The following is a 19,138-nucleotide window of genomic DNA, read 5'->3' on the forward strand; positions in this document are numbered from 1 at the left end:
ATGGACAGTGGGAAATGCTTTCAGCACAATGAGCAGGTTTGCTCACTAATGATAAAACACACAAATATGAGTCACACTTGTTTCTGAGTATTATCTGGACCAGTTTATAGTGGATATAAAAAGTCCACACACATTTATTGAAACTGCAGCTGTGATGTAAAGCTTGAATTAGATTAGAAGATAAATCATGTCGGACCTTTCTCCATTTTTAATGTGAACTGGCAACCAATAAAATTCAAGTGAAAAACAAATAGACACTCTTACACTAATACTTTGTGGAAGCTCTTTTTTGCATAGCAATGAGCCTTTTTGAATATGTCTCTATCAACTTTGCATACTTGGATATTGCAAGGATATCCCACTCATCCCCTGCAAAAAAGTTCAGGTCAATCAAATTGCGAGGATATCTCCTGTGCACAGCCCTCTTTGGGTCACTCCACATGTTTTAAATAGGATTGAGGTCTGGACTCTGACTTCATCATTCCAAAACGTTGATCTTCCTTTTCTGAAGCCATTACTTGGTTGACTTGGATATGTGCTTTGAATTGTTATCATATTGGAAGCTGAAATTCCTCTTCATCTTCAGCTTTCTGACAGAGGCCAGCAAGTTTTGATCCGTCCTAGCTGAACAGAAGCAGCCCCAAAGGATGATACTGCCAACGCCATACTTCTTTGGGTGATCAGCTGTGTTGTCTTTGCATCAACCCTTTCTCTTAGGATGGGCACACACTACAGAGGTTTCAGCCCATATTCGGGCCAAATCACACAATAAACGAGCGATCAGCCCAATAACGCATTACTATGTACATTGTAACGATGAACGAATATCGTTCCAAAGCAGTTTGTCATTTCATTTGAATTTTAAACTGAACTAAAAATCTCGTTCAACGATGGAACAATGTAGTTCTAATTCTGCATTGTGTATGCACTCAGGATCAGCAGTGTCCAAAGGTCTCTATGGAGATTGCAATTTTTTCAGCCGATGGTTATGACAGAGGAAGAGCACAGATCTGGAAGTAAGTCTTGTAAAACTGTATAGTTTTATACATGAATTTAGTTTTTTACATGAATCGCCATGCTGATTGAGACTTTTTTTCACTCGTTGGTAAAATCGCTAAAAATATCACTTCAGGAGAAATTTTGTATAGTGTACCCAGGCTTAGAATTAAAGCCAAAAAGGTCAACCTTGGTCTCATCAGACCATATGACATTTTTATAACATAGAGTGATTGAATGTATTATTTTTTAAAAATTTAGCTGGGCTTGGATGTGAGAAATAGCTTCTGTCTTGCCACTCCACCACAAAGTCCACATATGTGCAAAATATGGGAGATTGTTATCACATGCAGGGAAATAAATGATGATGATGATGATGATGATGATGACGACCACCTCCTGCCAGAAATTTCAGGGGCTCTTTTAATGGTGCTGTAGAAGTTTTGGTAGCCTTCCTGATGAGTTTTCTCCCTTTACTTTCATCAACTTTGGAGGGACATCTTGATCTTGGCAATTTCTCTGTTGTTCCACAATTTCTCCATCTATTGATGATAGTCTACACAGTGTTCCATGGTACATGTAATGTCTATATACCCCTCCCCTGATTGGTTTCTTTCAACAGTGAGTTTTCATGGCTATCCCAGTAGTATGCAACCAAGAAAACCGCAAGGATTTCCTACAGGAACAGATGATCTGCGGTTAATACAATCACTTTCATTACTGGCAGGTGTCTGATAATTACCTTTGAACGTGAATGTTATTAGATACTTCTGAACATAGCTACAGCCCCATTATTAAATGTTGTACACACTTATGCAACCAGAATATTGTAGGTTTTTTAATTTCATTTCTTTTTCCTAAAAATTGTCCTTTGAAAGTGTAAAAATTCTGTGATGATATACCTTTAATTTCAGGCTTTATATCACAAACACCTGCAATTTCAAAAGTGGCGTGTAGACCTTATATATTCACTGTATTTTCATGAAGCATTACAGGTTTCATTCTGTTCACTGTTTTTTTAAACAAATGTTCATTTTTAAATACATCTTAATCAAGATGAATGTTGGCTTTTCCCCTTATACCATAATGCTGTGATGCTGGTGAGGATCCTGGAGTGGTCAAACGCTACCAGTGAAAAGCAGTGGATTGTTATTGAGGGATCATACCTACGTTCCTCACCTCTGTCTACTCCATGGTTATGCAAACTACACCTCATTAGACTACCCACCATTGGCCCTACCATCTTAGCATGGTCCAGACTTCGGATCCTTCCCCACCTCTCCTCTATTATCTTACCACTGACCCCCTTATTTGAAAATCTACTTTTTCCCCCGGGCTTACAAACTGGCCCTTTCAAGACATGGGTGTGTGCTGGTATCACACATGTCGGCCAGATGATAAATCCACAGGTGTGTCCTCCTTTGCTGAGATCCAGGCTAAGTGGGAGCTTCCGGGTTTGGAAATATGGAGATACCTCCAAATTAAGCACCTCCTGACCTCAGGTTTACCTCGCAATGACATAACTAGAGCCTCCACAGCATTTGAATCGCTGTGTCTAACTGACAGTTGTCCTCCTCACCTGCTCTCCAACATCTACAAACACCTTATCGAATATCTTTTCAGCTCCTTACCTAAATTTACCACTGCTTGACAATGAGATCTGTGAGAACAGGTCCATGAGGCAGACTGGTCAGCCATTTTTGAGACCACCCATGCTTGTTCCTCAAGTGTGTCTGCGGTAGAGACCCACTACAAGGCTCTATCAAGATGGTATATGTGTCCAGCCCAACTAGCAAAATTTTATCAGGGTGTTTCAGATTCCTGCTGAAGAGGCCAGAATGCCCCTGGCACTCCAATACATATCTGGTGGGACTGTGCAGCACTTCAACCTTTCTGGTCCTAGGTCATTGACGGTCATTGAAGTCTCTGCTGAAATATTAGGAGATGTGGTACCGGATAGTCCTGCCTTCTGGCTCCTCAACAAGATTGACGTCCCAATTTCTAGTTTTAAAAAATCCATTTTAAGATATCTTATCTCAGCTGCAAAGACTGTGATTCCAACTGTCATGAAATCCGAGAGTCTTTAATGGATCCCTTGTATCTGCCAGGTTTGGAATTGCTCACTCAGGGGTGCGGAGTCTAACGAGTAGGTGGTATTCACCAGGGACCCCCGCAAGAAGGTATGGTCTTAGCTGCCCCTATCCGACAGGTCGCGGTCTCCTGGGTGAGTGCTGGGCAGATTGGTAGATTGGTAGGAGAAGCCAGGAGCGTAGAAGACAGAAGATGACTGATATTGGGCGGTGACCTGCAGAGGCGTGGAGTTACTGAATCAGCAGTACATCAATATGAGAAACGGAGGTGCAGACGATATCTGACTTGATGATTGCAGTCAGAGCAACGGCAGGAGAGTCACTGGAACAGCGGTAGTTCAATATGAGCAATGGAATGTAGAACTATAGCTGATCCGATGATGGCAACGCAGAGCAACAGCAGGAAAGTCACTGGCACAGCGGTAGTTCAGTATGAGCAATGGAGATGTAGAACTATAGCTGACCCGATGATGGTAACTCAGAGCACCCGCAGCATTTGGAGAGCTGCCAGGAGAAATTAAAATTACTCTTAAGGAGATCCAGGGTTGGAGATGGCAAATGAAGCGCAAGGGCCTCGGTCTTAGAATAATTAACTTTATATCCCGATAGCCATAGGCAGCGAGGACATCAAAGAAGGATCACATTGGGATCCATTGGTATGGTTATTAATGACCGCAATCTGGCAGCCTATGTGATGATCTCCTGGACTTTAAGACATGTCAGTTTGAAGATAACGTGACCAAATTACTGCATGTGTGGATAGATCTACCGACTTTGTGTTACATACAGAAAGGTAATGTTACAACTCGTTACCTGTTCATCACTCTCCACAAAGTTAAGAAGCAGAAGCAATATTTTCCCTCTATTGCAATGCCTGCTCAATCCATGTCCTTCTCTCTCTTCTTTTCAGATAAAGCGATAGCCTTTGTAGAGGAAGAGCCAGCAAAGAACATGGTGTACATGAAATTGCATTTGTGGAATGAATTTACCCTCGAGGAAAAAATAGCGTTTAAAGTCTTGCTAAATTAAAAAAAAGTTAATTCAAGGAGATAGGTCCACATTAAAGTAAGAAATCAAGTAATGTGCTACAAATGTATGAAAGCAGCAACTGCAGTTAACTGACCAAGCAGTGTGCAAATGAGCACAAATATGGCTCAAATTGTATCTATTAACTACCAAATACACATTTCTCTTCAAGCTTCGTTTACAATGCTATAATTTTACTGCAATTTTTTCCTTCGTTTTGTTTTTTTCTAAAGTACATCATTAAGTGAGAAAGACCCCAGCAGAAAGTCCATAGGCGTAACTAGCAGTGTGGTAGCATATGTGGATTCTACAGATGTATGCCTATACGCTGTGCTCCACTGAGCATTCGCTAGGGCTGGCGCATGCGCAATTCAGCCCAATTTGGGCGTATAGCCCAGAAGAGAAGTGAGGGGGCCTCTGGCGCGGTTAGCAGTTATGCTAGGCTTCCATAACTAAAAACTGAAAGTATATTTTTTTATGATAGTTTTCCATTAAATAAATGACGGCATATTCTCCCCAAAAGAGGCAATACTCCTCTAAAATCAAAACAGTTGCTCATATGTCTTGTGAAATAAATGTCATTCATCTAGAGAGTAACAGATACTAGATAGTGACAGTGAGCAGTGATGCCTCTCTATTATACAACATTAATATTGCTCCTCTATGATATATTACCCCATAAACTACAAAAGAATTTCTGCATCCACATGTATTGTATTCAGCCAAGTTTTTATCCCTTCACCTCCTTTTATCCTTGGCATCCATTTGATCTAGAGTAATATTTAGTTATATAGCTCAAAGCAAGACTTTGGCATATGTGATCCAGGGCCACATCCTTTAATAACAACATTGCACAAAGCCAGATTGCAAACTTCATTCTAAATGTGAGCTAGCCTCCACTTCCCAGTATTAGGATGTACATCATAATGACTCACAGGGGTATATTCTTACTGATAATATAAATGTTGGGGTAACCCTGTGCATCTGCAGTCTGTCCTTAAGACAGTTCTTTATGTGCAATTAAAAACCTCAAAATATTTTGATACTTTTTTTGTACTTCGTTTACTTATTTGTGCATAATTGTACCTGAAAACAGACCATCAGAGCAATGTATTTCTATTATTAGATTATTTCTTTGATCTCAATACATAAAGACTAGCATCAGCCACTTTGAGAGTACTCATCATTAGAGCTCCCAGTCAGATGAGGCTAAGATTGCACAACTAAAATACCAGTAAGTACTTTTATTTTTTCCACAAGTTTGAGAACTGCACTGTAGATATGTGTAACATCTGCAAAATAAATCTGCACATTTTCATCTTTGCAAGTTAATAGCACTTTATGAACCACAGTAGTTTGGATTTTGGTAAATTAAAAAAAATATATCTCCCTTCATTGGTTTGGCTGTGCAGGTCCATAAACAGCTGAAAAATCTAAAAAGCAACATGCTCATGGGGTTATATTAAATGTGGGGAAGAGCAGCCAATGTAATCTTCAAAAGTAGTAATACTATGTGTTTCATTTTACTGTCATCCAGGATGGCCCATTTAAGTACATATTTAACGAAGTTTAATTATATCTAAATAAAACAGAAAAATACTAACTATGACAACACAGCTACATAGTTAATAAGGTTGAAAGCAACACTAGTTGAATGTAATACAAAATTCCTAGTGTGATACCTGCCAATTCAGCCTCACAGGGGGAATATCCTTCCTGATGCCAAAACAGCAAAAGGATAAATTCATCCACATAATGTCCTCTAGTAATTATAGGTACAAATACAATTTGTTGCATTCTTGACAACTTTATGTGGTCACATCCGCGAGGGCAGGAAGGGTGTATAGGTGGTGGGGAGGGGCTTTGTGAATTGCGTCATTTTGGCCCACCCCCAGCGACATAATGCAGCGGGGCCAAAATGACGCGATTCCCAGAGAATCGCGTCATGCTGGCTCTAATCTACCCACTTCACTAGTGAAGTGGACAGATGCGGGAGGATGCCTTACTCTCTTGGGATTCCAGGAGACTTACCCAGAATTCGGAAGTCTCCTGGACATTCCAGGAGAGTTGGCATGATGGAGGTTACATCCTAACATTTATAAATTCTGTTAGTGAATTCACTTAATGTGGTAAGGAATTTCAGAACTTAAACACCCTTACAGTGAAAAATCCCTTCAAGTGCTAACAGTGAAAAGGGCCACTTTTCATTCACCACTGCTGACCATTTGCTCTCCTTATAGTCCAACAATGTTTGTTACATAAATCTTTCTATTGACCTCTAATATATTTTTTTGAGTTTATTAAATCACCTGTAATGTCTTTTTCCCCAAAGTAAACAAGCCTAGCTTTTCTAACCTCTCTCTACAATTTAAGCCCTACATTTCCTTTATTAATAAGTAATGAGAAATATGCTTCTGAAGTCCCTCTCCTATTCCTTCTTACAGTATGGTGCCCAAGATGTGGTCTAACTAGCGAGCTATGCAATAGTAATACTATGTTTGCATCAAGTGCATTTATCTCCCTTTTTGTGCACCCCAGGATTGAATTTTCCTTAGTACACTCCATTTCCTCTCAGCTGGTATCCCGTCCTTTTCCATCTCAGCTTTTACCAATTATATTCCATTTACTGTATATTGATCTATGTTAATCATACTTGCCTACTTTTGAAGGCAGCTGTCCAGGAGGGGGTCCACCGAGGGGGCGTGGCCACGCGTGGTGCGCCGTTAGGCCCCGACCCTGTCAATCTTAGACAATTTCGGCCAATCGCAGCAGGGGCCGAGGCCACGATGATGCGTTTAGCCCCGACCCCACCCACTTCAACAACGGAGATGACTGGATCCAGGATGTTTGCCTGCTTTCTTGGGAGTCCGGGAGAACTCCTAAAAATTTGGGAGTCTCCCGGACATTCCGGGAGAGTAGACAACTATGATGATAACAAGACTACAACGCTTTGTGTCAAAGCACACCTAACATACTAGGCCTTTTACAAGGTAGTTGATAAAAAAATACAGGGCCCAATTATGATTCCTAGTACACAGCATTAATACATTTAGTAGTATTATAGTTTAAATGTAGAAGTCCCCAAGTGCCAGCATGCCCAACCCTTAATGGCCTGGGCATGCTGGGGCTGGTTGTCACTATAGCTGGGAAACATTACGCTATGGGTTTTCCTGCTATAGTGCCACCAGCCCTGGCTGGCATAGCCTTGTGCTGGTATTGGCAATTTCAGTGGGGACTCCACACTTTTTGTTTCCCCCTATTTCCAATACCAGCCTAGGGTGGCAGGGGCAGCACTAGGGCTGGTTTTAGGCAAGATATATTATTAATATGATGTTAGAAAATTCAGTTTTTGGGGTCACCCTGCTACTGAGAAGCTGCCACATTCTAGTCTTCCCCCAGGAAACTGATGATATGAAAAATATGTTTTTATTCCTGTTTATTTTAATAAACTATTTTGCATTTGTACTTCTGTATGTCAGTTTGTTATCCTGAGATTGAGTTTTGAGAGAAGTCAGCTCTAAAACTAAATCTTAAAGGTAAATGTATCAAGCTGAGAGTTTCCGGTGGTTTTGAAAAGTGGAGATGTTGCCATAGCAACCAATCAGAGTCTAGTTATCATTTTGTACAATGATGATAACTAGGGGCCTGATTCATTAAGGATCTTAAATGAAGAGGATCCTTATTTCAGTCTCCTGGACAAAACCATGTTACATTGCAAGGGGTGCAAATTAGTATTCTGTTTTGCACATAAGTTAAATACTGTCTGTTTTTCATGTAGCACACAAATATCAACTTTAAATTTCAGTGTACAAATAAGCTATCAAGTATTTGTGTGTTACATGAAAAAACAGTCAGTATTTAACTTATGTGCAAAACAGAACACTCATTTGCACCCCTTGCATTGTAACATGGTTTTATCCAGGAGACTGAAATAAGGATCCTCTTCATTTAAGATCCTTAATGAATCAGGCCCTAGAATCTGATTGGTTGCTATAGGCAGCAACATCTCCACTTTTCAAACCCGCCAGAAACTCTCAGCTTGATACATTTACCCCTTAGTTGTGTCAAAACCGAGTAGTTAATAGTGAGTGTGAGATATCATTTTGGGGGGTGTTGTAATTATTAGACACACTAAGTGGTTATGTTTTGATTAACACCCAATCGTCACGCATGCCCATGTTGACACATGGTCCAATATAATAATATATATTTTTCAAGCTCTTTATGTATTTAAAAATATTATGGTATTAGACTTGATCATTTTTACATATTTTATTACATTCCTCTTATTTCCATACTTTTTGTCAGCCTCTTCTAGTTTTACCTATTTAAACGCTCTCTTATTCTCCGTTATTACTTCCAATGCTTTGTTATATAAACATGTGGATTACCTTTTATTTCTAGAAATGTTGTTGCCATACAGTATGCACTTGCAACAGTATTTATTTTAAATATTTGTAAAAATTTACCATTTTGTCTTGCAACTTTTATTAGAGTATATTTCCTCAGTCAATCTTTTATGTATATCTGAGCCAATTAAACTTTGCCATTGAAAAACTCATTGTTGTATTAGGACCCTTAGCCTTATTCAAGCTCCAGTCAAATGCTACAAAGAAAACATATTAATGTTATTAGAACAGAAGTTTGGAATAAGGCGCAACTGGGAAGGTAATGAAATGAACAGGTTTTCTGAGTATCACAACTTCCGGAAGTTGCAACGGAGACACGATTACGCTACAGCGTGTGAGCAGGAGCTTAGCCGCGTTTGAAAGATACCCTGATGTGCACTGTTATCTTTATCGAATGTAAGTGCAATTTTATTGTTGTTCATTAAACATTTTTATACTGGAATACTACACTATTTGGGGACTTTTGTCTTCTCTTACTTTCCGTTTGGTTACTGGGACAACTGAGCCTGGAAGATTGTATGTAGACACGATCGCGCTGCAGCATGTGAGCAGGAGCCCAATCGCGTGTGAAAGATACCCTGATGTGAATTGTTACCCTTACTAAATGTAAGTGTATTTTATTGTTATTCACAAAAATATTTTTATATTGGAATACTACACTACAAGGGAATCCTTGTTTCTTCTTGTCTTCCGTATTTATATGAACTGTATGGTGGATCCTGGGAGAAACGGATGGGAGTATATCGAGTGATTATTTGGAATCACATTCAGGTGACCTGAAAAGATTGCATATTGGGACTTTATACATTTCATATTGTGACTATGGACGATTTATTATATTTTACATGCTACCATTGATGAAATCCATTCATGTTGTGATACTCAGAAAACCTGTTCATTTCATTACCTTCCCAGTTGCGCCTTATTCCAAACTTCTGTTCTATTGTCTGTAACTTTGGGAATTTTAGTGGGTATTCCCAAGAGAATCGGGCTGCATTCCCCATCCTCTCCCCTATCCTATAGGAGCGCAGGAAGGACATCTATTCTATACTACATATTAATGTTATTAGTGTTTTTTTCTATCATTTGAGTAGATATTGGGAATCATTACATAAGTAAAAAGACAAGGTCAGTTAACTGAATCTCTGAAATGCATAAAAAGAAAATATAATTACAAGTGGGAATCTTGGTAGATAAATCCATATTTTATGTTTTACAATATTGAATTCATGATTTGTTTACTTAAATCATTTACATACTGTAATTAATGCTGTAACCTAATGTCATCATATTTTTGTTTATATTAAGAAATTTAACTTATTTATAATATTCTACTGATATTGAAATATTTGTATACATGTGTACTACTGTACTTGAGTTTTTTGTGCAACTATTGTACAACAGAAGTTTTTCTATACTTTCTCTAAATCTATACTATAATTGTTTTTTTCCCTTTTATATGGTTTCCTTTCCCTATTTTGTCCTATCCCAGCTATGAATCTTTTCTCTGTGTACTATTGTCTCCTGTATGGGCCTCTGTCTCCACTTACAATTTCTACATGCTTTCCCAGCCTTAACACAACAAAAGTTAATCCACTGTTATTTGTTAAATGTCTATTGTACTTGTGCCCAAGTGCACAAGTCCAGTACATTCAGCTGTTGAAGTGTGTCGTAAGTTTCCTGGATTCCTGCACAGACCTGTGTGTACTATTGTTCAAGTGGCAAGTGTTGGATTCCAGCCTAAATCCATTTTGTCATGCACCAACAATTGCACTATGCTAGAATCTACACCAGGCGTTCTAAACTTTTTTTTGGCCAGAACCCAGAGTGCTCTGGCAAATCAGCTCAGTTAAGTTTGGAACTAATGCTGTCTTTCTTTTTAATCACTTTACTGTCGTTTACTTGGGTATATTATTTTTAGTACAGATAACAAGTATGGAATTTGGGAATGATGCAGAATAACAATATTAAAAACGATTAACAGTTTTTTGAATACTCGTTTTAAGAACAAGGTGCCCCATAGGTTAAGAACTCACTGATCTAGAGGACACTGGCACCCTGTAAACAGAAAACAACTTGGCTAGTACCATTGGCAACGCACTTCTGTTTTCACTGGACCCCTAATCCTGTACAAGTGGCATCTCTTCAAATACTTGTTACTGTCTGCAGCTTTATCTCTGTACATTTCTGTCCTCTGTTCACATTGTTCTTGGGTATACACGACATACACAGGCTTAAATAAAGATGTATGACTTATGTCCAGATGATTCAGATTTTAACAATAAACATACAAAATGCACTTATATATACAAGGATACTAAGTCAGTCCAGCACCCACTATAAACAAGACATTCCAGTGACTCATGTCTGGCTAATTACAATTAAGATATGGCCCTTCTTCATTTTCTGGGAATTGGTATGGTTATTCCAGTTGGATCTTCTCCCAAGAGAAGTTTAATGTGTCATTAACCTCAATGCTGACAGAGAGATTTAAAGTGTTCTGATATCTGATGGGACTGTACAATCATTTCCATGTGCTGGGACTGAGACTGATATAACAGCACTTTCCACTTTCTGTCAGCTGCTTCCTAAAATGTACATGAAGAGCACGATGTTCAAGGTCTCTGTATCTGTAGTAACTGCAACCATTTGTGGCCATGCATTCACCCAGCTATTACAACATGTACATTTCTTTATATGTCTTTACCCAGTCACTGAAATCATGGACTTTTTAAAGTAAAAGTAACTCCATATGGCTTCTAGACAAAGACACACAATGCATTTTCTGCATCTACCCAGGCTTGCCCTAATTTATGACACGATTTTACTCTATGTCCCGATATGACAATGTTTGTATAATTACACCATTTGTAAATATTACATGATCCATTTTACATTAGAACAACATGTCACAGTTATAACCCTGAAACTGAAAGTTCTGCAAGCTTTTTGTAAACAAATATGTGATTGACTTGGAAATATTTGTTACTTGTTTGACTAAGGAGGGGAAGGAAAAGAAAACATATTTACAGTTGTCTACACTTCCGGAATGTCAGGGGACTTCTATAAGAGCAGACAATCCTCCTGAATCCTGCTTAGCTGTCGCATGGAAGGCAGGGACATAATGCAATAATAATCAATCACCAACCATCTCTGTAAACACTGAGGGCCTGATTCATTAAGGTACACAAAACTAACGTAATGTGCGTTTTTGTTAAAAATGTACGTGAAACGGGTATACGCATGGTAGTAGTCAACAAGGAGCGAATTTGAAGGTATGTGTGGTGTTGGATAGGGGTGAAGGTGAGCTCTGCTCTACTAGACAGGACACTGCAGGATACGGCAAATTCATATGAAGAATTTAACCTCACAAAAGAACGCACAACAAAACTCTATCAAATTAATGTTACCTGTTAATAATATAGGGCCTGGTTCATTAAGAAAAGTTAAGCAAAAAATTGAGTAAGTTTTCTTACTCAAGTTTTCTGGACAAAACCATGTTGTAATGCAAGGGGTGCAAATTAGTTTATTATTTTTCACATAAGGAAAATACTGACTGTTTTTTCATGTAGCACACAAACACTTGATAGCTTATTTGTACACTGAAATTGAAAGTTGATCTAGGACATGCCCTATCCCAAATATAAATCTGCCATCACATTTTAAATTTTCCTTCCCCTTCAATGCAACATGGTTTTGCCTTACTTACTTACTTTTGCTTAACTTTCCTTAATGAATCAGGACCATAGTCATGAATGACAAAACATTAAAAAAAAATAAAAAAAAGTTGCTGTTTTTTTAAAATAATTGTCCCCATGAAAAACATTTATTAAGATGTAATTAATGTCTACTCTACATAAAATACAAGTACAAATACAAGTTGCTCTTGATTGCAAACACATGTTCTAGCATACATACTCAGCCGCCATCACTAGTTATTGGCACTTAGTCTAGAGCTGTAATCTGAAGCAAGTGATACTGAACTGAATGCTGCTGCCTGTGCTGGAGCTTGGCATGCCTTTACTGTACACTGACTACAGGCATACGCCCATTCTCCACCCTGTTCCCTCCCTGAAATAGTAGGCTGTCATAAGTGTCCTTTGCGCTCAAAGGTGAATTGAACACTGCTGCAGTCTGTAGAGTATGGTCCGGTCCTAGGCATGTGCAGAGTAATTGTGCGCACTATACGCAAAGAAACGCCAGTTACACTTCTTAATGAATCAGGCCCTGAGTGGTAGTAGTGTGATGATGCAAACTGTGTCATGCTATGGACACTCAGTTCCAAGCGATGTCCCATCAGAGCCTCTGGTGATGAGGCTCAGCAGGATGTTAGGGCAATACAACATCGCTGATTTTCACTCGCACGCGGAATTGCGCAAATCTCCTACGGGAGTTTGCACTGAGTTGAGTTTCCTCCTCAGTGTTTACTGAGCTGAGCTGGGTGGGCTTTACTCAACTGCAATAACTACTTGATGACACAAATGATGTGATCAGGCCTCATTCACCTCTTCTTTTCTTACTTTGCCTTCACACGTTCTGGAAGTGAAAAGTACGCAGATATAAAATATAATGATTTACAATTCTATTTTTTCTTGCAATACAGACCAATCACTGAGCACTACAGCAGATTTTATCAGCACTGTCTACAGATCATTTTACTTTGCAGAAAAAGATAAGCAGTACTTTACAATAGCCCTTCATTCTTTGGTACATTTTTGATAATCTGATTACAACTAAACTTCCTTTTTAAAAAACTGGAATCAAATACAGTGATCTGAGATTAGATGATTTCAATAATATTTCCAAGATGTCAATATGATGCTGCCAGATCTGAAGAGGTCACGGTGTCCATAGCCGTAATGTCAGATTGCTGGCAGGGGCTGAGGATTTGAGACTACAGTTCCATATAAATAGTTGATTTTTCCTTATGAAAGTCATATCTTTCAACAACGTGTAAACATAAAGATATATGGGGTTCATTTAGCAATACAGTATTTTCCAGCATTGTAAAACAATTTCTACAAACTCTCTGCTGCTGGGTAGTGCATGATATGTACACACTGTCTCAATGAAAATTGGTTATCTCTAATTTGCATTAGCACATTTGTATTTACTCTTATGTACTTATTTTCCATTTGAAAACTCCTCAATACTTACCTACTTTTTATAAAACCCCATCTGGGATATCTCAATGATTTGTGCCATTGTGCAACAGGGGGTGGGGCCATAGTGACGGGATTCACAGAAAATAGTGTCATTACGACCCTGCTCACTTTGCAAGAAAATTGGGAGGGATCTGGGAGGGTGGCTTACTCTTCCGGGACTCCGGGAGAACTCCCCGAAATTTGGGAGTCTCCTAAACATTCCAAGGAAGTAGGCAGGTATGTTTCTCTCTACCCATCATGATAACAGCTACTACCTTTCCACTACATGCATGCTGCATTGCAGTTATGCATGTAAGCTATATGTTCTCATGATATAGTTGTTGATCAAAGCCCTATAGCTCCCATATCAACAAACCTCTATCTAAGAGATTTCAGATAAGTGGGTATTTGAAAAAATAAAAATATCTTTGAATTTGTAAGGGCAACTAGCCATTTAAGATTAAATTCTCTACTTAACTACAAAAGTATCTTTTCTTTATTTTGTTTTAGCTTCAATGAAAATTGGTGGATTTATTTTGGGTATTGACATGTCTGAAAACAAAAGGAAAAGTCTTAAGCTAGGTACACACTGGAGAATTTTCCGACCAATCTGTTATCTACGATTGTACCTACAACTGAAGGTCCGACCAGTCCAGCGATTCATGCATACACACTACATACGATTTACCTTCAGATCTGTGCTCTTCATCTGGTCCTATAGTCGTTTAGAGAATGACAGCACAATATGCATTCATTCATTCCTGTCACACTGATTAACCACCTTTTATAGCTATCCCCATGTCATAATGAATTTTGTTAGCTTTTGTGACTCTGAAACAAAATATTCAGTCTCGGAACAAATTAATGAATTATTCCATCTACAGCACACTCTACATTTAGTCACCAGGATATGTTCATTGCCGGCATCGGCTGAAAAGACCATGACTCTGTAAACTCTATGGAGATCATGATCGTGAGTTCATACACACTACATGATTGGAAGGTGATTGGAACGAGATTATTAAACAGTATGATCCACCAAATGAAACGACAATCGTCACTTTGGAATGACTGTTGTTCATCATGTCACTATACACACTAGCGCCATATGTGTTATTTATCGGATGATTGGCAGATAATTGGCTGAAAAACCTCAGGTGTGTACCTAGCCTTAGTAAGGTGAAGTACGGGGGAAATCTAACAAATGAAAATAAAAACAACAGATAAAAACACATAAAGATAAAGACAAATACTTGATAGCTTATTTGTACACTGAAATTTAAAGTTAATATTTGTGTGCTACATGAAAAAACAGACAGTATTTAACTTATGTGCAAAACAGAAAACTAGTTTTCACCCCTTACATTGTAACATAGTTTTGTCCAGGAGACTTAAATAAGAAACTTCTTAATTTAAGTTCCTTAATGAATCAGGCCCATTATTATTAGAACATGCAAATAAACAAGCGTCTCACCTTCAACAAAAAAACACTAAATCAAGAAGTCATTATTGCACAGTATATTTCCTGCTCTATACCATCCAAAAATGGTTCTTAAAGGAGATCTTATGAGTCTTTGGTCCTTTCTGCATTTTTTTTTAAATGTTGTAAAACAAGAGATATCTGATATAAACCATCATCAGCTAATACATACATCAGTTAATAACTGACAGTCTGTTATTTAAGAAATATTAAAACACTGGTAAGCTCATGCCTCTGGAACAAAGGTTGTAAAAACTCTTTTGTATGGTTTTGCTAGGTTCAAGCTAATCACCAATTTCTATTTTTCTGTTTTAACAAAATACCCATTAAATTGTACCGTGAGTACCCATTGCATATTGCCTGAATATCACATTTTCCTACCTATAGCTTGAAACCTTTGCTGCATGTGATCAATACAGTCGCACAGCTTACCTCCATTAATACATAAGGTGTGTCCTGCACTTGGAGGGAAATTTGCTCCCCATCGATTGTTACTTTTCTTGAGTATAGTGCACCTGCAGAGTAATAAAACAAGAATGTATCAGAGTGGCATCATGTGGAGCGATTAGCAGCACTAGCTAGTCTGTGCTAATTGGCTTATTGCATTATGACCACTCCAGTAAATAGCATCTAAATCATTAGCATTACATTCACCTATTCACATTACTTCTTTGATATTACTTTTGGAACTACTGTAACAACATATGCTATTTAATTTAATGTACTGTCATTAAAGTGAATTTCATTAGGTAAATTCTGTTATTACAGGGGCATAAAAACATCACCTATGTCTGTCTGCACATACACTACATGTTTTGAAAACAATCAGATCGCGTCATCATTTTATAAATGTCAAGTAACAGTCAGATAACCAAAATATGGGGGTTCTGAAAGTGGACCTCCTAACAACACGAGATGTCAATGATTTCCTCCCAGGTTCAGATGCTTTATATCTGACCTGAAATTTGTGTCTTGTTTATATTTTCCTCTGATTCATTCAAAGGGTTCTTCAGAAGCTTCAGGCAGAGGAAGTGGAGGAAATACAATCTTTCCTACCTAACAGCCATGGTTCCCACATTGAAACTGGAACCTTGTTGGCTTTCTCAATAGGGTGCCTTTTGACAACATAATTTGAAATCCCTTCATTTGAAACAAGGAATTAATAGCCCTAGGAATACCAGTCAGTAGCGGCTATTTCAGTTAAAGTTGGGAAAATATCCACAAATTTAAAAGATTTTTTCATTCTGACCCAGACATTTAGGTTTCACCATTTTCATCTCCAGCCTAAACGTGTTTTTTAACTTACTGACATATGGAGAGGTCAAAAGTTTAAGCTCTAAAAAAGTCCATGTATCTTCCTTGTCAGCGATGAACAATGTTCATTGAGATCAAAATCTTTGGTTATACAGTTTATTAGGACTGTAGCGGAAAAAAACCCAACTCTTATTTAAGTTGAAATGTTCCCAAAATGGGGGTTTGCCAATGGTCCTTGAGGTTCAATTCCTTGAAGTGTATACAAGCTTTTTTTTATCAAGATAAGGTAATATTAGGATTTAAGGAGGCCATTATTCCGAAGGATGCCATCACTTTCCACATTAATTAAGAATATGTTTGCAGTTATTTTTTCAGCTCATCAATCTCAGAAACAAGAACGGTGACAACCTCTGGAGATAAGGGGCTGAGCCCATACCCTGAAAAACAGCCCCATACCATTATCCCTCCTCCACCAAACTTCACAGTTAGCATAAGGCAGTCAGGCAGGTAAAATTCTCCTGGTATCCACCAAACCCAGACTCACTCATCTGACTGCCAAACAGAGAAGAATGATTTGTCACTCCACAGCACATGTTTCCACTGCTCCACAGTCTAGTGTCAGTGTGCTTTACACCACTCCATCTGACGCTTGGCATTGGTCTTGGTGATGTGAGGCTTACATGCAGCTGCTCAGCCATGGAAACCCATTCCATTAAGCTCCCGCCGCACAGTTTTTGTGCTTACATTAATTTCAGTTGAAGTTCAGAACTCTTCAGCTATGGAATCAGAAGAGCGTTGGAGACTTTTACGCACCATGCGCCCTAGCAGTCGTTGACCCCGCTCTGTGATTTAACGTGGTCTTCTGCTTCGTAGCTGAATTGCTGTTGTTCCTAAATGCTTTCACTTTCTAATAATATCACTTACAGTTGACTGTTGAATATCCAGCAGGAATGAAATTTCACAAATCGTCTTATTGCAAAGATGGCATCTTATCACAGTACCACGCTGGAAGTCATTGAGCTCTTCAGAACGACCAATTTGCAAATGGAGACTGCATGGCTAGGTGCTTGATTTTATACACCTCTGGCAAAGGATCTGATTGAAACACCTAAATTCAATAATTAACAGGTGTGGCCAAATACTTTTGTCCATATAGTGTATATGGAGTTTACAAAAACCTTCAGAAAAAGAATTAGGCTTTTTGTAATTGCAGATTACAAGCAGCTGCTCTTGGACCATTGATCATTGAATTATCAAACAGCCTATTGTCTGAGAGAGATAACCATTCCCGAACTTATCATGGCCCACTCTACCCGAATATATCTCCGTATTATGGGCAGCATTTTCCATGGTCTCACAAGAAGATATTTGTAAGGCAGCTAATTGGGTTTTGCTAGTTATTAAGCAATTATATGGTAACATGTTGTTTCCACTGCGAACAGAAAATTATAGTATTTGACGATAATTTTCCTAATTTTAGTCATAAACTGTCACCAACAGGTCATGTTTTAGAGTTTCCCTCTGTGAGAACCAGTGAGATAAACACTGGCCCAGTGAAATAGTAACATTTACCTGTGCATAAGTAAATACATTCTCAAATCATGAACTATTGGAGGCAAATGAAGACTGAAGATAAATTCCAGAGCATAAATACTGAATGTTTGACATATTAACTTTAAGACACATCAGTTATTTTAGATATATGAATAGTCTGTGTTCTTCTATGTACTAATACTACAAGTGTGTGTGCAAACATGCACTTTATTTGTTCCCCGGCTGTGTGTTAACAGGCTATAAAATACATAACTGTTGAGCATGTTTCAGATTGTAATAATGACGTCTGCACAAAGACATTCCGATTTGGGCCAGCTGATGAATCAGTTCTGTTTGACACAAGTTAATATTATTTAATGTAATGTCAAGACATTTAAACACAACTGTTTAAACACAAACTCATTCAAGAGTTTGGACTCTGAAACTTGCAGTCTTGGGGAAATATGAGGAAGTAAAGGAAAGATAATTGACCATGGCTTAAACAAGTAGCTTCCAAGCAGAAGTTTTTCAGTATGAGGGATAATGATGATTGTCCCGGAGAAAAGAAAAAGAAAGGGTGAAAAAAAGGGATGTGGTTGAATAGTTTACAAGGTAATAGGAAGATTATACCAAGAACCACAATTCACACACTCCAGGATCAATAGGAATACAGAATTTTAAACACACACTACTCAAGATATTCCTCTCTAGAGAAAGCAAGGGCAAGGGCAATGTTAGGTAATGGATGGGTGAGATTTAAGATAATATTGATTGTACATGAGTTTATCCTGTGCTGTTAACAATCGTTATCAGACGGAAGAGGCAGAGAGGAATCTCCATGCTTCCCTGTAAGCAGAGTTCTTTTTGTAACCAGATGCTGGGCAATTGACCCTTCTCTTCAGCCTCTGTTCAAACTTACCAGTGTTTGCTTCGTAGTCTCCAATAAACCTCTTTGTGAGAAACCTTACAACCAACGCTGGAACAAAGAGAAAGAAAGCACTCTGTTAGTGCGAGCCTTGTAAGGTTAGATGATACAAATTTATTGAGTCTGAAATTAGTGCCTAACCGCATTTTTTTTACTGTGTCAGCTGGGGGCTGCGCATTAACATGGACAAGTCTTTCTGAGAATGGGTAGTCTGACTTGTCTCTTTGACAGGGTAATGACAGGCCAGGTTTTCAGATTTTTCTGCAGTTGTTAATTAATTA

At 38.4% G+C, this 19,138-nt stretch overlaps 1 protein-coding gene across 2 annotated transcripts in view; it reads right to left on the reverse strand.

The window, feature by feature from the left end:
* Nucleotides 1–19,138, reverse strand: part of LOC142100692 (ras-like protein family member 11A-like) — a 70,331-nt gene that overhangs the window by 42,330 nt on the left and 8,863 nt on the right. For both annotated transcript variants that reach the window (XM_075184420.1, XM_075184419.1), the window contains 2 exons: nucleotides 18,852–18,908; nucleotides 15,578–15,660 (listed from right to left, as the gene is read on the reverse strand). In XM_075184420.1, coding sequence (XP_075040521.1) covers nucleotides 15,578–15,660; nucleotides 18,852–18,908 — 140 coding nt within the window. The remainder of the gene's footprint in view (nucleotides 1–15,577; nucleotides 15,661–18,851; nucleotides 18,909–19,138) is intronic.

The sequence above is a fragment of the Mixophyes fleayi genome, chromosome 9 (genome assembly GCF_038048845.1).
Source record: "Mixophyes fleayi isolate aMixFle1 chromosome 9, aMixFle1.hap1, whole genome shotgun sequence".
NCBI classification, from domain to species: Eukaryota; Metazoa; Chordata; class Amphibia; order Anura; family Limnodynastidae; genus Mixophyes; species Mixophyes fleayi.